The sequence below is a fragment of the Bos javanicus genome, chromosome 25 (assembly GCF_032452875.1).
Source record: "Bos javanicus breed banteng chromosome 25, ARS-OSU_banteng_1.0, whole genome shotgun sequence".
Classification (NCBI taxonomy): Eukaryota; Metazoa; Chordata; class Mammalia; order Artiodactyla; family Bovidae; genus Bos; species Bos javanicus.
Window position 1 is genome coordinate 39,970,126 of NC_083892.1, and position 24,530 is coordinate 39,994,655.

The 24,530-nt window shown below is 41.5% G+C and overlaps 1 protein-coding gene across 4 annotated transcripts in view; it reads right to left on the bottom strand.

The window, feature by feature from the left end:
* Positions 1–24,530, bottom strand: part of LOC133238799 (protein sidekick-1) — a 733,626-nt gene that overhangs the window by 422,684 nt on the left and 286,412 nt on the right. For all 4 annotated transcript variants that reach the window (XM_061402289.1, XM_061402290.1, XM_061402292.1 and 1 more), the window contains exons 3-4: positions 11,369–11,475; positions 9,110–9,257 (exon numbers count right to left, since the gene is read on the bottom strand). In XM_061402289.1, the coding sequence (XP_061258273.1) occupies positions 9,110–9,257; positions 11,369–11,475 (255 nt within the window). The remainder of the gene's footprint in view (positions 1–9,109; positions 9,258–11,368; positions 11,476–24,530) is intronic.

Here is a 24,530-nt window from a genome sequence, read left to right on the forward strand (position 1 = left end):
TCCCAATATTCACAGAGGAAATAAAAATCACAAGAAAGTCCTCAGCTTTCCACAAGCACATCTGCAAACAGCATGCATCCACGCTCTGTGTGGAAGTGGCCCTCGAGTCTACTCTCTTGCCCTCTACTCTAGCCCTGACGGGACCCCCACCACACTGGGGCCCTGCTTCCCGTGCTGGTGGTAAGAGTGTCTGTGCTGCCCAGCCTCCTCCAGGACTCTGCCCCTCGCCCACATCTCACTGGGTCCCCACCTTCTTCTTCTCTAGGAGAGCATTTCTGTAGCACACAAACATTCTCAGTCATTTTGCACCTTGAACACTGGTGCTGCCCCCCCACTATCTCATGGACACTTGCCATTTCACTGCAGCCATTCCCAATAAAAATCCCCCCAGAGTTATTTCAGCTTGCTATCTTTACAGCCTTCTCTGTTATTTTAAATATGCTAAAATTGTAATTACTGAGCATTTCCTAATTAGAGAAAATAATAAAATGATGACCAATATTTCCAACATCCTACTTCCTCCTGGGTTCAACATCCCTTGTCCTCAAGCTGGTCCTTAGCAGCTCTTCCAGCAAAGTTCTCAGAAATGTATATTTTCAATCTGAAAAGGTCTTCCTTCCTCCCTTACTCTTGGATGTTAACTTGGCTGGATATGAAATTCTGTGATGACCATTGTAGCCTCAAGTATGATCATCTTCTCTATTATTGCAGTCAACTGTCATCTAACTAACGTTTTGAGGAAATCTGAATTATGTGTATGGTTGCTTTTAAGGCTTCTTCTTTGTCTTTGAGGTTCTACAGTTACACTATAATAAGTTTAAATTTGGATTTAGTTTTATTTATCTTACTTGCAACCTTTTCTGTTTCTTGACTCTGAAGGTTCCTCATGTTAGGAAATACTGCAATAATTCTCTCTCTGAATGTTACCTGCCCCATTTTCTTCATTCTTCCTTTCTGGGGCTCTTCTTAGATTTCTACTGATTATTCTATCCTCTTGGCCTGCCTTCTGTATTTTCCATCTTTTTATTTCTGTGCTTTATTCTGAGTATTTTCCTTCAATCTAGCAAAACAATATTTCTTACTTTAGCTGTAATATTGTCTGCTCTTTCACCCATTCAATTGGTTTTTTAAATAAATGATTGTATTTTTCACTTCAAGAAATTTAGTTTTTATCTATTTGGCTCTTTTTAAAGTCAGCACATTAAAAGATGTTCAACATCATTAGCCATTAGGGAAATGCAAATTAAAAAACACAAGGAGTTATAATTACATACCCATCAAGATGGCTAGAATAAAAAATAGTGACAAGATTGAATGCTAGTGAGGAAGCGAAGACACTGGGTCACTTCCACCACTGGTGGGGATACAAAATCATACAGTCACTCTGGAAATAGTTTGGAATTTCCTTAAAAAAAAAAAAAAAAAAACTCAACACGCAAATACCAGACACCCAGCTGCTGTGTCCCTGGGCATTTATTCCAGAAAAATGAAGACATATTCACACAAAACATATACAAGAATATTTACAGCAGCCTTATTCATAGGGTGAAAACCTAGATACAACCCAAATGTCCTTCACCAGGTGAATGGTTGTATGAGCTGTGATATGTCCATGCAATGGAAAACCACAAAATAACAGGGACTCTGGATACAACCCAAGTGTCCTTCACCAGGTGAACGGTTATATGAGCTGTGGTATGTCCACACGATGGAAAACCACACCATAAAAGGGAATCTGGTACTCGCACCTGCAATAACCTGAACGAATCAGAACTATGCTGAATGAAAAAAGTCAACGGTAAAAAGTCACAGACCGCATGATTCCATTTACAGAACATTCTCTGAATGATACAATTACAGAAATGGAAACCAGCTTTGTGACTGTCAGAATTTGGGGCATGGATGAGGGTTGGAGGAAAGGGATTGTGATATAAACAGGCAGCGTAGCAGGAATATTCTGTGTTTTGAGTGTATCAGCCTTAATATCCTGGCTGTGATGCTGCACAACAGCCCTACAAGGTCTCACAACCTTGTGGGGAAGCAGCTAAAAAGCATATGGGAGCTCCCTGTGTGACTCCTAACCACTGCATACGAATCCACAATTAACCCAAATACCAAGTCTGATTAAAAATGAGGAAAAACCAAATATTATATGATTTCACTCATATGAGGGACCTACTGGCATCAAATATCAATAACCTCATATATACAGATGACACCACCCTTATGGCAGAAAGTAAAGAGGAATTAAGGAGCCTCTTGATGAAGGTGAAAGAGGAGAATGAAAAAGCTGGCTTAAAACTCAACATTCAAAAAACTAAGATCATGGCATCTGGTCCCATCACATCATGGCAAGTAGATGGAGAAACAATGGAAACAGTGACAGACTTCATTCTTGGGCTCCAAAATCACTGCAGGTGGTGACTGTAGCCATGAAATTAAAAGATGCTTGCTCCATGGAAGAAAAGCTACGACAAACCCAGATAACATATTAAAAAGCAGAGGCATTACTTTGCCAACAAAGGTTTGTATAGTCAAAGCTATGGTTTTTCCAGTAGTCATGTATGGATGTGAGAGCTGGGCAATAAAAAAGGCTGAGCGCTGAAGAACTGATGCCTAAAAACTGTGGTGCTACAGAAGACTCTTGAGAGTCCCTTGGACAGCAAGGAGATCAAACCAATCAATTCTACAGGAAATCAATTCTGAATATTCATTGGAAGGACTGATACTAAGGCTGAAGCTCCAATGCTTTGGCCACCTGATGCGAAGAGCCGACTCATTGGAAAAGACCCTGATGCTGGGAAAAATTGAAGGCAGGAGGAGAAAGGGATGACACAGGATGAGATGGTTGGATGGCATCACTGACTCAACAGAGAAGAGTGTGAGCAAATCCCAGGAGATAGTGAAGGACAGGGAATCCTGGTGTGCTGCAGCCCATGGGGTTGCAAAGAGCTGGACATGACTGAGCAAGTAAACAACAGCAGCTGGCATCAAACTCTGGAGACAGAAGGTGGAGGGTGGATGCCAGGGGCTGGGGGTGGGACGGACAGCTAAGCGTGAACGGGGACAGTGTTTCAGTTTACAGGATGAAGGGGCTCCAAAGGTGGGGTGGTGGTGATGATGGCTGCCCAGCAATATGAATACAGTTAATGACACTTAATTTACAGAGAAAAATAGTTAAGGTAGATTTCAGGCTACACATAGTTTGCCACAATTTCAAAAAAATTTCCAAAAATAAAACCCACAAACACTTCGAAAGATGTACCACTGTGCGTGGAATACAACCCAGATTCTTTCCCAAATTCTGGCACCTCCAGGATCCCATTTCCCCTCTTGGGCCCCTTCTCTGTCCACTCTCTGTTCACAATGCCCTGAGCACCAGACCACCAGTTAGCAAAGGTGACAGGCTTTGTCCTGGATTTGCATGTATGTGACCCCACTGCTCAGAATATTCGTCCTCTAGATCTGTGCATGGCTCGCTCCTCCCCCTTTGGACAGGAGCCCAAGAGTACAGTGGGGCACAGGGGCAAAGTGTGGGCTCAGCACCGACCAGCTGTTGGCCTCTCTCTGTCGCTGCTCCTTTCAGCAGAGTGACAGTAATGTTAATAACAATACAACCCACCGGGCTGCTGTGGGGCTTCGGTGAATCAGTACAGAGAAAACACTTCAAGCGGCGCCTAGCACTCAAAAAATACCTAAAAACAATACTTATCAACAGCACCTCAAAAATATCACAGAAATCATGTCCAACAAAAGAAGGCAGAAACAAAGGATTCCGTATTCTGTGATTCTATTTATAAGCAATTCCAGAATAAGCAAACTAGCCTATGGCACCAGAGTGAGATCAGGGGCAGAGTGTGGCGGGACCGGGGGTAAGAGTGAGATTAGGGGCAGAGTGTGGCGGGACCGGGGGTAAGGACTGTCCTAGGCAACTTGGTTAGGAGGGTGACAATGCCCGTGTATACACTTGCTAAAATTCATCAACCTGTGTCCTTAAAATCTGTATGTCCTGTTGTATGTAAATTACAACTCAACAAAGTGGATTTTAAAGCCTCACCTGCACAGAGGCGTCCTTGGCCACACCCCGCTCCTGCTCAGCTCTCTCCCACCCACCTTTCTACACCCCTCGTCACTTTCATCATCCTCTGGATACGCCTGTGTTTCCACGCTGGACCATGACTCCGGGAGAGCAGAAGCTCCAATGTCCTCAGGCCCCTACCTGGCCTGAGCAGCTGGAACAGTGCCTGGCACAGAACAAGTGCTCAGCAAGTACCTACTACATGCAGGAAGGAAGAAAGAGCAGTGGAGAGGCAGGCCTGGCCCTGAGCATTGCTGGTGCAGACACCAGAAAGGACCTCAGAGGCCACCAACGATGCTGTCCTCATTTTTGACACGAGAAAATGGAGGCAAAGGAGAGTAAGTCATCTTCCCAAGGTCAGAATTAATGGTGGAAGCAGGTCTGGAGCTTGCATCTCCTAGTCTTCTTTACTTATACAAATATGGCTCAATTCACACGTATAGACATACTCTATAAACATTCACAAAATGCCTATAAAACATAATATGAAAATTTTAAAAGCATATTATTTTGAAAGCCCAGTTAACTATAAAAATATTATTACAACCAGATCTACTTCATTCAAGCATTAAGTTGTGACTCCCAATACAAGTGCTAATTTAAATACATCTTTCTTGCAGCGCCTGAAATGAAATGGTAATAGGTTAATGGATGTTGGAGTATTTAAGCATGGACAATCATGAGTCAGACTGTTTTCAAGTCACCTGGGATGCTGTTTCCTGCCCATACTTCACAATTCAGCTCATTCTGAGCAAGTCATCTCACAAAACTGACTGCAGGTTTGAAATATTTAGTCTATAAACCTCACATTCCTAGGAAAACACATGTCTGTACACTTGTGCTTACACATGCCCGTCAGGTAGGCTAAGGGTGCAGTTTGAGAGTAAGAACCTGCAATTAAGCAGAAGAATGGCACTGCACAGAACACGTTTCTGCGTCCTAATCTGATAACTACCAACATGAATTACCTCCCGGAGGTAAGAGGAGTACTGAATGACATCAGCATTCACATTTCATATTTTGAGAAATAAAAGGAAACAAAGAACATATATCTAAGCTGAAATAACACAGAACAATTTTATTATCAAAGTAGACTATACTTATAAGATAAGGCTATACTCATCTCTGACGTGCAAAGATAGCAAACCAGCTGTTGGGATTCAGTAAATCAGAAAAACACATAAGCACTTTTTTCATCTTTTCAGATAAATAAAACCTATAATTACCAATTCAAAATTCTAAGTATATCTTATTCTCAATTCTTTCAAAATATTGTTTGCTTTTCCAAGATATATTTCGCCTTCGTTAGCACCACTTTCTCCTGAGGTTTGTTATGTCTCTCCCCTACCCCCCTGTTTTGGTGAGGATGTTTATACTACTACAGGAATTTCCTTCACATTCCTCATTTGTTCCGTTTTTCCAGTATTGCATCTCTGCTCTGCACAGCACCAGGCCAAGGAGGGCGATAAACACAGACATCTTAGATGGTCAGGACTCAGGGGAGGTGAAAACCCCTTGAGGAGACAGCATCTACAGACACAGGGCAGGGTCGTGACTCTCGCTAGCTAACGTCTCCAGGGGAGATGTTGAAAGAAAGTGGCCACGTCTGCCACATGCTGGTCACAGGGACAGACCCTCAGCTTAACTGCTCCAGACCCAAGACACCTGCCTCCAGGTGAGACCCCTACCTTCCCACCGTATCAGTCCCCTGTGGAGCCCTCTGCCTTCAGTCCCTTTGCCGTGTTACCGCCCATACGCCACAGTTTCAGGAACTGGGACCTGCATCCCCTTGGGAGGTCCTGCTCCCTGCTCCTCGGGCCTCAGGAGGGGCCCTGGCTGCCACCCCGTCTGCTTCGGTTGGCCAGGCTCTGCAGTTCTCCAAACACTCCAACGTGCTTCCTTGGTGCTTAGCCAGAGGCATCCTCTGTGACTTGCAGCCAAGAGCATCTTAACTGATACGATGGAACTCTCTGGGCTTTGTTCCCTGGCGTGTATGGTCCATATGCCCTGTAAAGCCTATATGTAACAATACAGCAACCACCCCCAAGGTTCACCGAGCTGCCTTTGCTAACCTTGAAAGTGGTATACACAACTGTCCAATGACTGGATCCCCTTGGCCATCCAAGGGGATGTCACTCTTAACAAAACAATCCAAAACAAATGTCTACACCTTAATTAGAAGGGCGTGTTTGCCTTCTCTTTGTCAAGAATTTCTGAAGATAGGGACCAACAGACCCAATACAGAGAGGACAAACAGCACACATGCAGGCATGTTCACTGACGTGGGCGTGTGATTGTGTGAGCCTGTGGCTCATGGCAAACCCAGGCTAACCTACAGTATTTCAACTTGAAAGCTGCTGTTCTAAAACAGGAGGAAAAAGATGAAAGCAGTAAAAGGAAAAAATAAATCAAAAGCACGAAGAAGGTTCGGCAAAATAAAGTGAAACGAAGAATTGGCCTGATGCAGAAGAGAGCTTGAGATGTAGAGTCGGCAGACCTGGGTTAGAGCCCCGACTCTGCCATTTGTCAGCTATGCGCCCTTGGGTGGGTCATTTAACAACTCCAGTCTTCAGTTCTGATAGCTAATTATACCTGCCTCAGTAGGCGACTCTGAGGATTAGAGAAGATATGTTTAAAGTACTCAATAATAGCTGCTGTTAGTATTATTAATAGACTATTCAACTAATTTTTCAAGTTGAAAAACATTAGACTCACCTTTTCCCTTGAAAATGAAAAAAAAAAAAAAAGTCATTTAATTTTAAGCCTAAAGCTCACATTTCTCAGGTTATGAGATAATGTTAAAGCGTGGCGGGGAAGGGGTGGCAAGGTGAGGAGGCCCCTCCTTCCCTTGACAGCGGTCCATCCCTCCCGTGTGTTAGGGCGCTGACCCCAGGAATCGGTAAAAGCCGATGGAGAGGTCTGAGCTGCCTCAATAGGCGTGAAACACCTTGAGCCAAACGCTCCGTTTTAAGTGACACCTCTCACGGTCAAGAACAGACCTAATGCCATCTGAGTTTTGTCTGCCCGCCATCTGGGCAGAGGCGATGCGTAAGTGCTCTTCCACCTGAGGTCTGAGCTGGACTTCATTGGAAGTGTAAAGTAATACATCTGTGAACGATGCATAAACTTGTGGAGATAACTACGCAAGTACTGATTTATGATACCTCGCACAGCAGGTACTTAATAAATATGGGGGTGATGATGAGGTGGAAAATACGAAACTAAAAGGCCTTGAGAAAGTGTAAATATCCATAATCAGCCTCATCTCATCTCTTAAAAAAAAGAAGCCATCAGGCATATTACTCTACTGAGACTGGAGATTTATCAGTCACTTCACGGTGGTAAGCAGACTGTCTGCTATGACACTAAGTTAAAGCCCTATGAGTATCTTTTGTGTTATTGGCTCACCAGGAATTAAGCAGTCTTCAGCAAGAAATCACAAGTTAAAAAAAAAAAAAAAAAAAACAACAAGCTTACAAAATTAAGAGTTGTTATTTCTTTCTGCATCCTTTTGTACTTGAATAAATGTTGTCTCAGGAACATAGCTAGATAATGGATTAACAAATGAATTACTTTGTAGTTATTTGCTACTGAATGAAAATAATCCTCCACCACAGTCACTAATTAGAATCTCCAGTGTTTGAGGGGAAGCCTAAGTCAACCTACCCGCCCTTCCAAGGACTGACTCTTTCCACCCATGCCCAGCCACACTGTGCTCAACACAAGGACCTTCCAGAACACTGCACAGGAATCTACCTCAGCTGCCTTATTCTCAGCCCCACCACCCTGTAAGAAAACGAGAAATTGATCCCTTATCTCTGTTTCACGCCAATTCCAGAGGCATTTGTTATAATTGGAATCAATATAAACATGGATACCTAAGCAAGTTTCAATAAAATACAGAAAAAGGGCATAAGTTATCCCATTTCCCAAGGTAATTTATATTTTTACTAGAATTTTAAAAATGGCTTTTACATATTTCAGTATTTTTCCTGTTTTCAATAACCAGGATAGAAACATTTGCTAAATAAGCTTAAGAATTATGTAGGCACAAACAGAGTTCTGATGCCCAGGCAGAAGAGTGGGGATTCTGGGCTTAAAGACAGGACCGAGTGGACGGTCAAGTGGGGAGAAAGCATATTTGAAAAACCATTCAGCAAATTCTCTTACACATAACCTTTCTGGGAAAAAAATAAAACCATTTTCTTCTCACAGTTTTTGTTTTTTTTTCCTGAGTGCAACCATCTGATGGCATAAATATTTGACATTTAGCCCAAGATTATAGCATTTCATGATCCTTTCAGAAATGTCCATCCTCAAAACCTTTATATTCAGTATATTATCTTTAAATTACATTGCAAAATGCCCACTTATGAAATATATCCGAAATGTTCTTTTTAATCACTTAAAGCTTTCAAATGCAGAAACTATCTTGCATTAGATAAATATCTTAAATGGGAGATAGGCAAGAACACCTTGAAATAATGCTTATCTAATCACAAAGCAACTGCTCTGCAATAGATGGGTGAACCACTAATTAGACAAAGGGAAATAAAACTGTCATGGTAGGATAAAAGGATAAAGAGAAATAAGCAGTAATTACTGTTTTATCGTCAGAGAAAGTAGTATCAAATGTGGCTCAGTAAAAAGAGGGAAAAACCCTACAGCTCTGTAAGTAAATACCAGAACTCATTAAATTAGTACTTGGAGCTCAGTACAACTCAGGATGACAATGGCATCTCAAAAAAGTGCATTCAGAAAAGGAGAAAAAAAAACAAACCACCATAAAGAGTGAGTGAGGGTGCTTTAGTTAGGGCATGTGCTATACTGGAGAATAACATTACATGAGGCTTTCCTTAAACTGCTTAAAAATGTCCAAGCCAGTCTTAAAATAGCTCTTGATTAAGGCTCGAGGTAGGTCTAGGAGACCAGGTTACTCTTTCTGAAGCTTAATTGGCACACTTTATATGTACAGTGGTACCGACCGGTGTCACGAGACGTGTTTCGAACTGCAGGTTTGGAACAACTTACATCCTGCTGCTGGGGATAATCTTGTGCCCGTCTCGGAACCACGTCACCTGGGGCCGCGGGCAGCTGCTGATGGGCGGCAAGCTGAGGACGGCTGCGCGGCCTTCCGAGACCACTCGTCTCTCGTCTGCATCCGTGAAATCTCCCATATCTGTAGAGGAAAATCAGACTTCTAAGTTCCAGAAGACTCTTTTTGAGAGGGAGGGAGGTCAAAGATGGACACTCTGTTTTATGGCAAAGTCACCGACGTCGCCCTCATGGAGCAGTGAGACCACAGAGGAGCGTTCCTGCCGATGAGTGCAGGCTGGGGGCGGGGAGAAGCGAGGGCAGGAGAGGGCCCACAGGACGCGTGCGTCAGCAGAGCTCCGTGGTCTTTGTGTTGCTGCCGCAACAGGACAAGGACACGTGTGCCACCGATTTTAATACTGACGTCTTTGTGAGAAAGCATCCTCCTGCTGCATGAAGCATTTGCTCAGAAGCGCTAAGAAAATGCCTTCGGATACCGCCCAGACCTCTGCCGCCGGTTCTGCCCAGGCAGCCCTGTTCAGCTTCGCCGCTGTTTCTGGGGTGAAGGCTTCCTGAAAGAATCTTCCGGGAGAAGTGTTTTTTTAACCATTAGTTCACTTTTGGAGAGTTCTCTAAACCCCATGCTACTGACTTCATTTGGGGCAGGTAGGTTTTGTTCCAGTCTTTGTGCTACTTACTGGTTTAGAGCATTTAAAAAATAGGATCACAGGGAAAAACCCAGACATTACAATGTGGGTATATGTGGCCAATTTTAAAATTAGTACCATCTGAAAGGTTTGAAAAATTTTCATATTATGAGTAGCTACAGATATATGTATATACACATGGGTATGGAATTCATATACATTTGGAACAGTCTATAAAACATCTCTATTATCAATGAATTTGTGATTCAAAAGAAAGTATTTACTATGTTGCAAGCAGTATTTAATAGTCTAGGAAACATATGAAACAATGAAATGGATTAGGATATTCACAGGTAAAGTGAAATTTGTTATCAAAGAGAGAAATTAGAGATAAGAAAGTCTAGCCCTAGAGATAAAGGATAGCAAGAAAAAAGCCCAAAATTAAATTTTATAAACTAGTACTTAATATATTATAATAAATTCTAAGCTTATTCAAATATATTTTGAGTACTGACCTTAATTTTTTATTTATGAATTGTTTTCAATTATTCAATTGAATAAAAATTCTGAATTATTCTGCAGACAGGTTTAGTTGAGTGACTTCACCACCACAATTCAGAAAAATGAAGTCTTCCTAGTAATTAAAACTAAACACGTATAGCATCAGCACCGTACACAGTCACTAGTAATTACAGGGGAAAAGTAGAATAACTATTTTATTTTATACAGTAACACTGAAAACTGCAAGCCTTAACTGAGGTCAAAATGACAAGTGAGAAAATACCTTCATCATTGGTTGACGTGACCCAATTTAGGAGCTCTTTAGAATTCTCTAAAATCTATTATGAGGCATTAATATGCAATTTAAAATGACAACAGTTTTTGCTGTCTTTTAAATAAAGAGACATTTTGGTTATAAATTCAGAATATAATAAAGCCTACAGGCCACTTTACATGGACCCTACCCGTCACAGATTTTGGACTAAAGTATTAAAACTAAATATTAATACTGAAGTATTAAATGCTTTGAATTGGCCGACTCCCCTCTCCACCATTCTGCTAAACACTACACCAAAATTCCAGTCCCTGCCTTCTGATATCCCCTCTGGTTACTTTTAAAAGTTTCATTCTCTCAAATGGTCTGCCCAGCATAGAATTATTAACTCACTCCAGAATTGAGACATGCTATCCGTGGACTTGGGCAGTTGAAGGATTTCTAAACAAATCATCATTGGAGAGAACTGGCTACGAACAGACAAAATCTTATCTGAGTTTAACTTTTTTATTTTAAAAACATTTGAATCTGAATATAACAAAAGCTGAGAGCAGCTAATTCATAAAGCAGAAAGCATCTTGCTCATTTTTCCTATCCTCCACGGGGCCTTATCTCCTAAATTGAAAGAAGTGGCATTCACCTCACCAGCCCCACCATCATCGTCGGACCAGCTGCATTCGGTATTTACTTATCTCTCAACCAATTTTAGCAATTATCCTCTTCCAAATAGAACCCGAGATAGAAACTCAACTCCCACCATGGTCAAAGGTGACTTTGATTAGCGTGCCCACAGACACTGTTTAACATTTGTAGATGTTTTCACTGTGCACATACATGCGACTTGAACTTCCGATCTTCTTTGCAAGAGTGCTCCCATTCTGTTCCGAACAACGCAGCGGTAAAACCCGGCATCCAGCCTTTGCAAAGATGGAATAACGTACCTGCCAAACAGCAAAAAGCAGTGTTACTGGTTGTATAACTACACAGCCAGCCATGACACCCAATCTAGTATATTTTGGTATCTAGCAGCAAAAATATTTTAATTTTGGTAAACTAATATCTATGCACCCCTTTGCTGACCAACAGGCTCACTGCAACCGCAGTTTATCTGTGAGGCTATGTAATGGCTGTTTGTCTCTCCAACTAGGCGTTAACTACCCCACACCCCATGGGCCCGTCTTGTTCACCGCTGTACCCCATGCCATCATGTAGACACATCACTCAAAATGGCCTCAATGAAAGATAACTGTTAAAAAGCTGAAAAGCATTCCACTTAAACTAGGCCTTTTGATTTTTTTTTATAATTCCTTTTCTTAGAATTTCTAAAAATTCTTTCTAGAACTGCAACAGTTATGTGCTCCTGCATCAAAGTTCAGACAACACGGGATGAGACACAGGCCTCATTCAGGCGAAGCGAGAGGGACACCAGGACACAGCTCTGCTCCCCACAAAGAGCAGAGCCTTTGGGCAACATTCACTCCACACACCTGCCTTTCTTCTACACATATGGCCTGATATTAACTTTAAAATCTTTCCTGATTGACTAAAAGTTTGTTTTATTTGTATTTTCCATTCCTATGATTATAAATAACCATTCCTCAAATCAATGCCTTTCTAAAAAGATCAGTAAATATTACAGGGGGGAAAAGGTAGTTAGAAGATATGGTCTCCATAAAAGCCCTGGTTTTTTATAATTCAGGGATTTTTTTTTTTTTTTTTTTGCTAGGAGGATAATTGCTTTACAATACTGTGTTGGTTTCTGCCATACATCAACATGAGTCAGCCATAGGTATACACACGTCCCCTCCCTTTTGGGCCTCCCTCCGTCCTCCCCTCCCCTGCCCTCCCATCCCGCCCTTCTAGGTGGTCTCTGAGCACTGGCTTTGAGCTCCCTGTAAGCATGTCCCCTGCCTTTTGAGCCTCCCTCCTCCCCTCCCCTCCCCTGCCCCCATCCCTCGGAGCACTGGCTTTGAGCTCCCTGTAACTCAAGATGTTTTTATTTTTATTTATTTATTTTTTTAATTTATTTTTTTTTCTAATTTTATTTTATTTTTAAACTTTACATAATTGTATTAGTTTTGCCAAATATCAAAATGAATCCGCCACAGCCAAGATGTTTTTAATTCCATAAACAAGCAGGAGACAAGGGGGGACCACTTGAGGTGAGCAGCTCCGGAGCTCGAACCTCTCATGCTACCTAGGAGAGCACATTTAATAGGTTTCTAAGCTATGTTCACCAAGAATCAAGACTTGAGTTCTGGATACTTATTACACATGGAAGGGTGCTATCCTAAGAAGGAAAAAGAGAGCCTGAACCCAGTCAAATAGGCGCCTACTTTCCCAAAAAGAGAAGACACCATGATGCCATCCTTTTCTAACAAATGCTCTGCTAATCGATACCTAGTTATCTAGTAACAGGTATCGTCAACTTAAAAATACTTCCTCTTACAAAGTATAATCAGAGAAATGTAAAAAAAATAATAATTATCAGGTAAAAGGCACCAAGTAACATGTGCTTTATTTGCTCAGTTCCTACACATACCTTGAAATCACTTATATTCAACTAATTGCTCATCTTTTTACTCAAGTATGTCCAATTAGTCACCCAGAAAAAGGAACTGATAGGCATAATTTTTAAGTGAATAAAACATTTGGAAAATACAGGTAATTCAGTATTAAGCAAATATTAATCAAAGTGTGTTTGCCCCCGGATAACCATCATGAGATCTTATGGCAAGATTAATAAAATATTTTATGAAAAAATACTGCTGAGCCTTAGTCTTCAAAATTTTATTCTATACTGAAGAATGGTTCTTCTCAAACAGAAAATTAATTAGTGAAGACAATCAGAACAATACCAAACTGAACACAAAGAGTCAATGCCATTTATTTAAATTACAAATCAAGACTAGAAGAATGAGCACCTTTGATTATTATATACTGTGATTATAATAAGGAGGAGTTTTGAGATTAGGTTAAAACAAAATCAAGAAAAGTTTTTGGAAAAGAAATAACAGAAGTTACTGGAGTACATATTTGAAAAAATACAAGAACAGTTTCATGATTGCAACTTAACCACATTTATATGATTGTTATTAATATTTTGTATTTTTGGAATACCCTGAATAGCTTTTATATTCTTACTAATTTCTATCGTAATCCTATGTACTAATATGCAAAAACAGCACTGCTTTCAAACAGGGAGAAGCAGACACAAAACTGAATATTAGGCATATGCTGCTTTGTACTGTCTCTTAGTCTAATGTCTCACCAGGGAAAAGAAATATACAAAAAAGTTGCAAAGTATTCTACCTAATACAGGAATTCCTACACAAATTATGTTCACCCAACAGATGGGAATATTCAGCGCAAGCCTATTGTTTACAAACATACACTTTTAAGCAAAGAAAGTTCCCTGACTCTTTGTAAGAAAGCGTGATAAAATCTTAGCACCATATGCCACTAAAATATAGAAAATGCTTGCTCCCATTTCAAAAAAGCACAGCAGGGAACATTTGTATTCACTGTTTCATGGCAGAACCTACCAGACCAACAGAACCTTTTCCAGGCCCAGTTCATTATCAGGAGGAGCAAATTAAAGAAAATCGAACACAAAATCACAACAAACCCAAGGTTTAAATGTTCTTTCTGGTACGTAGAGTACCTCAGCTCTGAACTGCCACTTGAAATGTGCAACAGCGACAGCCTAGACTTCTCTAAGCAGCAGTTCTAGGCCCAGTTCCGTCCTAACAGTGGCTCGACCAGCCCTCCCTGGAAAGGGTGACTGACACTGCGTGCCCAGGGTCTGCACCGTGTCCCTGTGTTTGGAGAATTCTCTGCTCTGAGTCCTGGTAGAGGCAGACCCTTCCATTAACAGGGCACAGGAATGAGATAGTGCATGGTCCCTGAACACACACAGTCTGGACATTTAGATCTGGGACTGGTGACACAGGAGCAGGGCTAAGAGAGCATCTGTCCAATAGCACAGCGGCAGGGCACCAAGGAGCCCTGGGTCAGGGGAACGGGGCAGGTGTCCAGTGCCAATCAGGTGGAACCAGGGTCCGGCAGTACCAGCAGCAGCAGGACCCGATGGGGCTGGCAATGGGGGTGATTTGGCTCTGGTGGGCCCACTTCCCTCTGTTCTTGCCTAATGTCAAGCCAGCCCTGAGACTGTGAGAGCAACCCAATGACCAGGTAAAAACTTCCTTTATTTCAGAGAGGGTTTGATTGGCTTGTCCTGGAACTCCCCGGAATGTAGCTGACATAATTTTGGTTGAAAAAACGTCTTAAGTTACTAGGTACTCATAATGGTCACAGAAAAACCTCAATAATGCCTCACTGAATAATCTCTTTTTAAAAAATCACGGCTTCCTGGTTAACCACTAAGAATCATTAAGTGGTAAATAGTGCCCAAGAAACTGAGACTAATTAACATATAATGAGGAGTATCCCTAACAAGAGCCACTCAAATCTTAGAAAGTATCTGACAAAATACTGTCTGTTTCAGCACAGTTACTGCTGAACAGTTATTCCCAACAAGAGTTAGATGCTCTAAGCACACAGGTCTACAGAAACCTATCAAGTTCAGAATAACAAAATTACATCCTCCTTGTAGAAAAGAAAAGCCATACTTCTCCCTCTAATGGCAAGGGATGTAACTCAATCCACAAGAACGATTTTTCATACCCATTTAAATTAGATATGTTTTTATTTTTCTTTTTGGGGGGCCTACATTCATTTTATGCCACCGCAGACAAGACTATTCCCCACAACTTTAGTTTTTTCACACTGGTATGGAAATATCTATTTTCCATGAAAATAAAGAACCAAGTTCTATAATAAACTTTCCTATTTGGGCCCAAAGTCTAGCGTTATTTTTTTAAATATTTATTTTTATTTATTCGGTTGCTTTGGGTCTTCATTGCATCAGTGGGATCCTTAGTTGAGGCATGAGAACTTCCAGTTGCACCACGTGGGGTCTAGTTCTCTGACCAGGCTTTGAACCTGGGCCCCCTGCACTGGGAGTGCAGAGTCTTAGCCACTGGACCACCAGGGAAGTCCTTCATTCTTTAAAGTGTTAAGAAAAAAAACAAAAACAAAAAACAAAACTAAGCTGTTTATATCCTTCTTGGGACTAACTCAATTCTATTTTTGGAAACAAGATGACAAATAATTGTATTTTCAATTTCATTTTTAAAAATTTCTTATTTGAAACTTTAAAACATAGCAACAGTCAAAAGTAGAATGAGTCTATAGTTGATTTTTTCCTCAAGTAAATAGTGAAATGAAAAATCCAGACTGAAACTTGTTAAGAAAGAGATGGAATTTTGAAGCATTGTCCAGCTCACTAATATGTCCTAGACGTTAAGGGTTACGTTTTGAATTCAAGAGTTAATCGGTATGAAGTTAAAGTAAACAGTATAATAAAGATGGAAGTTAGTCAACGGGACCATTATATCCTCAAAAGTTCTCTAATCTGAATTTTATTTACTTAAAAACTTGTATTAAGTTGAAAGGGGCAACAGACAGTCCCTTCTGGGATTGGGCTAGGAAGCACCTGTGTGTCTGTTGTACTGTTTGAGAACATAAATCTGGGGACTGCAAGCGCTCCAGAGAACAAGTGGATGCTGAGTATCCACAGACCAGTAACTACATGTGAACTGTGTATTCACGTATAAAAACCAGTTCAAGATTTCAAGAGTCAACACTGAAAAGTTTCAAAATATCTTCTTCTGGGATTGTGGTTTTTGTGATTTTCTCTAATGGGAACATTGTTTTGGGATCACTCATTCTTCATCCATTCCTAGCTTCAGTCACCAAACAAGGGACAGAAAAACAGAAATTCACATTTTGGGAAATACAGACACATGTCTGAAAATATTGTCAGATATGTGATTAGGAGAAAACACCTCTCAAATGAGGAAGAACAGAGCCTCAGAAATCTTTGTGAAAGACCTCGGGTTTTTTTAGAGCTAAATATCCTTTATTCCATCTGTTTACTTAATTCTTTATTTTGCCAGGTTCTCCAAAGACATAAAAAAAATCTAAGACCGTTATATGAAGGGCTAAAATATGAGGAGAAATGTCAGTTCCTACACAGTCAAATTGATCCACACCAAACACAATGGAAAGAGAACCTAGGCTATTAAGTGTTACAATATTAGCATAAATGAATTAGAAACAAATTAAAAAGCTTTCACTTGTCTTGTTGGAAGCATTTGTCGACAATTATGTACACACTTGTTTGGTCATTCTGGTTAAAGTTCTTAGATTTGACAATGATGATTAGATAAACGAGGCAAATGGGATTAACTGTCTAAATCCAAATCATCTCCAATAAGAACTTTTAAAAGTTCAATGATAATTTTGCTTCAGAAATTCTCTGGAAAGAATCATATCTGCTATGACCACACGGAGTTGAAAAGATAGTCAATTAAAATCAGAAATACATATAAACAATACACAACTGGGTAGGAGGAACATAAGCCTTGTGACGCACAACTAATATTAGAGGTCAAGGTCAAACAAGGCAGCACAGGCTCACACCACGGAAGCCTGGGACTCAGCACGGGATGCTCTGACTAGGAATGAGATGAGAAGAGTCTGCCCACTTTTCCCTGCCAGAGTTTATCTTCCCCTTCCTTATAAACAAATTGACAAAAGGACCTGATGCCTTAGGAATAAGAATTTCATTTACTAATTCCAGGGCTTTAAATATAGCTTTGTAATATAGAAGAAAGGCCAAAATTAGGCTGAAAGCTTTACACCTAGTGCCCAGCCATTCACATCTTGGGCTCCAGGAAATAAGAAAGCTACCCCAAGCGTTAAGAGTTTGGGATTATAAGGGATTCTGCTTACTTTAGTCAAAGTGGGCAAGACTAGTTCGTTCATCTGACCAAACCACAACCCACTGTGGTTGTTGTGAGCTGGGCAGCTCACAGAGGACAGTGAACCAGGAGGAATGACCAGAAACAAGGTTGGGAAGCTGAACAACCTGGGGACTCGGCCCTATGTGGGAAAATGCGTGGGGGAGGCGGGGGGTGACCCTCAGTTTGGCTGGTTGGTGACAAAACCAACTGGTTACGTTTCACTTAAGAAAACGGACGATGAGTAGGGGACCCAGCAGATTAAAAACAAAAGACTCTGTTAGCCTTTGCCCTGCTTCGATTTGCACTCCAAGGCCAAATTTGCCTGTTTCTCCACGTAGCTCTTGACTTCCTACTTTTGCATTCCAGTCCTCTATAATGAAAAGGATATCTTGTTTGGCTGTTAGTTCTAGAAGGTCTTGTAGGTCTTCATAGAACCGTCAACTTCAGCTTCTTCAGCATTACTGCTTGGGGCATAAACTTGGATGACTGTGATATTGAATGGTTTGCCTTGGAAACAAACAGAGATCATTTTGTTGTTTTTGAGATTGCATCCAAGTACTGCATTTTGGACTCTCTTGTTGACTATGATGGCCACTCCATTTCTTCTAAGGGATTCCTGCCCACAGTAGTAGATACAACGGTCATCTGAGTTAAATTCACCCATTCCAGTCAAACTTAGTTCGCTGATTCCTAAAATGCTGATGTTCACTCTTAACCATCTCCTGTTTGACCACTTCCAATTTGCCTTGATTCATGGACCTAACCATCCAGGTTCCTATGCAGTATTGCTCTTTACAGCATCAGACTTTACTTCCATCACCTGTCACATCCACAACTGGGTGTTGTTTTTTGCTTTGGCTCTCTCTCCATTCTTCTGGAGTTATTTCTCCACTGATCTCCAGTAGCCTATTGGGCACCTACCAACCTGGGGAGTTCATCTTTCAGTGTCCTATCTTTTTGCCTTTTCATACTGTTTTTGGGGTTCTCAAGGCAAGAATACTAAAGTGGTTTGCCATTCCCTTCTCCAGTGGACCACATTTTGTCAGAACTCTCCACCATGACCCGTCTATCTTAGGTGGCCCTACACAGCATGGCTCATAGTTTCATTGAGTTAGACAAGGCTGTGGTCCATGTGATCAGTTTGGTTAGTTTTCTGTGATTGTGGTTTTCATTCTGTTGGTCCTTTGATGGATAAGGACAAGAGGCCTATGGAAGTTTCCTGATAGGAGAGACTGACTGAGAGGGAAACTGGGTCTTGTTCTGATGGGCGAGGCCATGCTCAGTAAATCTTTAATCCAATTTTCTATTGATGGGTGGGGCTGTGTTCCCTCCCTGTTGTTTGACCTGAGGCCAAACTATGGTGGAGGTAAGAAAGATAATGGAGACTGCCTTCAAAAGTTCCCATGCACGCACCGCTGCACTCAGTGCCCTGACCCTGCAGCAGGCCACTGCTGACCCACAGCTCCACCAGAGACTCCTGGACACTCATGGGCAAGTCAGGGTCAGTCTGTTGTGGGGTTATTGCTCCTTTCTCCTGTGTCCTGGTGCAATACAATGTTTTGTTTCTGCCTTCGAAGAGTCTGTTTCCGTAGTCCTCTATACAGTCAGCAAAAACAAGACCAGGAGCTGACTGTGGCTCAGATCATGAACTATTTAATGACAAATTCAGACTTATATTGAAGAAAGTAGGGAAAACCACTAGCCCATTCAGATCAGATCAGATCAGATGAGATCAGTTGCTCAGTCATGTCTGACTCTTTGCGACCCCATGAACTGCAGCACGCCAGGCCTCCCTGTCCATCACCAACTCCCGGAGTTCACTCAGACTCATGTCCATCAAGTCAGTGATGCCATTCAGGCATCTCATCCTCTGTCATCCCCTTCTCCTCTTGCCCTCAATCCCTCCCAGCATCAGAGTCTTTTCCAATGAGTCAACTCTTCGCATGAGGTGGCCAAAGTGCTGGAGTTTCAGCTTTAGCATCATTCCTTCCAAAGAAATCCCAGGGCTAATCTCCTTTAGAATGGACTGGTTGGATCTCCTTGCAGTCCAAGGGACTCTCAAGAGTCTTCTCCAACACCACAGTTCAAAAGCATCAATTCTTTGGCGCTCAGCCATCTTCACAGTCCAACTCTCACATCCATACATGACCACAGGAAAAACCATAGCTTTGACTAGACGAACCTTTGTTGGCAAAGTAATGTCTCTGCTTTTGAATATGCTATGTAGGTTGGTCATAACTCTCTTTCCAAGGAATAAGTGTCATATTCAGGTATGACCTAAATCAAATACCTTATGATTATACAGTGGAAGTGACAAATAGATTCAAGGGATTAGATCAAATAGAGTGCCTGAAGAACTACAGAGGTTCGTGACACTGTACAACAGGCAGTGATCAAGACCATCTCCAAGAAAAAGAAATGCAAAAAGGCAAAATGGTTGTCTGAGGAAGCCTTATAAATAGTTGAGAAAAGAAGAGAAGTGAAAGGCAAAAGAGAATAGGAAAGATATACCCATTTGAATGCAGAGTTCCAAAGAATAGCAAGGAGAGATAAGAGAGCCTTCCTCAGTGATCAATGCAAACAAATAGAGGAAAATAATAGAATGGGAAAGACTAGAGATTTCTTCAAGAAAATTATAAATACCAAGGGAACATTTCATGCAAAGATAGGCACAATAAAGGACAGAAATGGTATATACCTAACAGAAGCAGAAGATATAAGAAGAGGTGGCAAGAATACATAGTAGAATTATACAAAAAAGATATTCACAACCCAGATAACCACGATGGTGTGATCACTCACCTAGAGCCAGACATCCTGGAATGCAAAGTCAAGTGGGCCTTAGGAAGCATCACTACGGACAAAGCTAGTGGAGGTGATGGAATTCCAGCTGAGCTATTTCAAATCCTAAAAGATGATGCTGTGAAAGTGCTGCACTCAATATGCCAGCTAACTTGGAAAACTCAACAGTGGCCACAAGACTGGAAAAAGTCAGTTTTCGTTCCAATCCCAAAGAAAGGCAATGCTAAAGAATGCTCAAACTACTGCACAATTGCACTCATCTCACATGCTAGTAAAGTAATGCTCAAAATTCTCCAAGCCAGGCTTCAACAATACGTGAACCGTGAACTTCCAGATGTTCAAGCTGGTTTTCGAAAAGGCAGAGGAACCAGAGATCAAATTGCCAACATCTGCTGGATCATGGAAAAAGCTAGAGAGTTCCAGAAAAACATCTATTTCTGCTTTATTGACTATGCTGAAGCCTTTGCCTGTGTGGATCACAAAAACCTGTGGAAAATTCTGAAAGAGATGGTAATAACAGACTACCTGACCTGCCTCCTGAGAAATCTGTATGCGGGTCAAGAAGCAACCAGTTAGAACTGGACATGGAACAACAGACTGGCTCCAAATAGGAAAAGGAGTATGTCAAAGCTGTATATTGTCACCCTGCTTATTTAACTTCTATGCAGAGTACATCATGAGAAATGCCAGGCTGGATGAAGCACAAGCTGGAATCAAGATTGCCGGGAGAAATATCAATAACCTCAGATATGCAGATGACACCACCCTTATGGCAGAAATCAAAGAAGAACTAAAGAGCCTCTTGATGCAAGTGAAAGAAGAGAGTGAAAAAGTTGGCTTAAAACTCAACATTCAGAAAACTAAGATCATGGCATCTGGTCCCATCACTTCATGGCAAATAGATGGGGAAACAATGGAAACAGTGATAGGCTTTATTTTCTTGGGCTCCAAAATCACTGCAGATGGTGACGGCAACCATGAATTTAAAAGATGCTTGCTCCTTGGAAGAAAAGCAATGACCAACCTAGACAGCATATTAAAAAGCAGAGACAACATAGAACCTATTATACAGAGTGAAGTGAGTCAGAAGGAGAAAGATAAATATCATATTCTAATACATGTATACAGAATCTAGACGAATGGCACTGAGAGCTTATTCACAGGGCAGCGGTGGAGAAACAGAATAGCCTCATGGACTGGGGAGAGGGGAGGGGAGGGGAGATATATGGAAAGGGTAACTTGGAAACTTACATTACCACATGAAAATAGATAGCCAACAGGAATTTTCCGTGTAGCTCAGAAAACTCAAACTGGGGCTCTGTGTCAACCTAGACGGGGGGGATGGGGAGAGAGACGGGAGGGAGGTTCAAAAGGGAGGGGATGGTGTATACCTATGGCTGACTAATGTTGAGGTTTGACAGAAAACAACAAAATTCTGTAAAGCAATTATCCTTCAAAAAAAATTTAATTAAAAAAAAAAACAGAGACATTACTTTGCCAACAAAGGTCCGTCTATTCAAAGCTATGGTTTTTCCAGTAGTCATGTATGGATGTGAGAGCTGGACTATAAAGAAAGCTGAGCACTGAGGAACTGATGCTTTTGAACTGTGGTGTTGGAGAAGATTCTTGAGAGTGCCTTGGACTGCATGGAGATCCAATCAGTCAACCCTAAAGGAAATCAGTCCTGAATATTCGTTGGAAGGACTGATTTTGAAGCTGAAACTCCAATATTTTGGCCACCTGATGAGAAGAACTGATTTATTTGAAAGACCCTGATGCTGGGAAAGCCTGAAGGCGGGAGGAGAAGGGGATGACAGAGGATGAGATGGTTGGATGGCAGCACTGACTCAATGGGCATGAGTTTGAGTAAACTCTGGGAGTTGGTGATGGACAGGGAAGCCTGGCGTGCTGCAGTCCATGGGGTCACAGAGTCAGACATGACTGAGAGACTGAACTGAACTGAAAATAAAAAACAGGTAGAGGAGTCTAACTCATGACTTAGTGATGAAGTGCTGTCTCGGGGTGTTAAGCCTAAAGGGTACGGCCAAGCAATCAATCAATCTGGGAGAGTCTGACATGGCAGCAATACTAAGTTTTTAGACACGTGGACATGGCATATCTGTCCTTTTATTTGGGTGTTCTTTTAGGAAACTTAAGCAATGCTTTATAGTTTTTAGTATAAAAATCTTGCAAACACCTTGTCATATTCATCTCTAAGATTTTTGAAGATATTTTAAAAAATATTTTTGTTTTTATTTTACAAAATAAATTTTATATATTTTATAAAAATCATAAATCTTAATAAATTGCAGATTATTCTTTTCTAGTATACAAAAATATAAGTGACTTGTATGGTCATCTATAACTTCTCTGATAGCTCAGTTGGTAAAGAATCCACCTGCAATGCAGGAGACCCCAGTTCGATTCCTGGATCAGGAAGATCCACTGGAGAAGGGACAGTGTACCCACTCCAGTATTCTTGGGCTTCCCTGGTTGCTCTGCTGGTAAAGAATCTGCCTGCAATGCAGGAGACCTGGGTTCGATCCCTGGGTTGGGAAGATCCCCTGGAGAAGGGAAAAGCCACCCACTCCAGTATTCTGGCCTGGAGAATTCCATAGACTGTGTATTCCATGGGGTTGCAAAGAGTCGGACACGACTGAGTGACTTTCACTTTCATGTGCTCATCTAGTATCCTGCTGCTTCTGCTGCTTCTAAGGTTGCTTCAGTCGTGTCTGACTCTGTGCGACCCCATAGATGGTAGCCCACCAAGCTCCCCCGTCCCTGGGATTCTCCAGGCAAGAACACTGGAGTGGGTTGCCATTTCCTTCTCCAATGCATGAAAGTGAAAAGTGAAAGTGAAGTCACTCAGTCGTGTCCGACTCTTCGCCACCCCATGGACTGCAGCCTACCAGGCTCCTCCACCCATGGGATTCTCCAGGCAAGAGTACTGGAGTGGGTGCCATTGCCTTCTCCACATCTAGTATCCTATCACACTGCTAAACACATGTGAATTTTAGCAGTTTTTTAAAGACAATATCACATTTTCTACAATCACATAACCTTCAATAAGACATTTTTACATATCCTCTTACAATCTAGATGCTTTTTCTTTTTCTTATTATACTGGCTAGTAACTCCATTATTAGGATCTGCTCAGTTTCTTGCATTGATGAGTTTGTAATTTTCATCAAATGCAAACATTTCTCAATATTATTTATTCAAATACTTTACCACCCCTGTCTTGGGATTCAACTCATACATATATTAGGCCATGTGAAGTTGTCCTGTAATTCACTAATGGTCTTTTCATTGTGTTCATTTATTTTTTCTTTCATTTTTATTTATTTGTTTTTGACCGAGCTGCACAGCACATAGATCTTAGTTCCCTGATCAGTGAGCAAACCTGCATCCCATGCATCAGAAACACAGAATCTTAGCCACTGGACTGCCAGGGAAGTCCCTGCCTTTCGTCTTGAGTAGTTGCATTGCTCTATTTTTAAGTTTACAAATATTTTGGAGTGGGTAGTCTACCCCTTCTCCAGGTGAACTTCCCGACCCAGGAGTCACACCTGGGTCTCCTGCATCGCAGGTGGATTCTTTATCAGCTGAGCTACCCGGGAAGCCCATTATATCGCTATGTTTTTAAGTTTACTAATATATTCTTCTGCAATGTCTAATCTGCTGAGAGTCTCACCCATTGTGCTTTCCATCTCAGATGTTATGGGCTTCATCCTTAGAAATATCTTCTGCCTTTTAATATCTTTCACGTCTCTACTTAACTTTGATCACATGGAATACAGTTATCGTGTCTCAATACCACTCTCTACGAATTCTGACATCTGTGTCACCTCTGGTTTGGTTTTGGTTGATTGATTTTTCTCATTTGGATCATGCTTTCCTGCCTCTTTACATCCCTAATAATCTCTGACTGGATTCCAGACATTGTGAATTTTACCCTGTTTTGTGACGGTATTGTATTTGGTGCTATTTTTGTATTCCTATAAATATTCCTGAGCTTTGTGCACCACTACTGCAAAGATACTTAGAAACAGTTTGATCCTTTCTGGTCTTTTAAGATTCCTCAGGCAGAACCAGCGGAGAAGGCAATGGCACCCCACTCCAGTACTCTTGCCTGGAAAATCCCATGGATGGAGGAGCCTGGAAGGCTGCAGTCCATGGGGTCGCTGAGGGTTGGGCATGACTGAGCGACTTCACTTTCACTTTTCACTTTCATGCATTGGAGAAGGAAATGGCAACCCACTCCAGTATTCTTGCCTGGAGAACTCCAGGGACGGGGGAGCCTGGTGGGCTGCTGTCTATGGGGT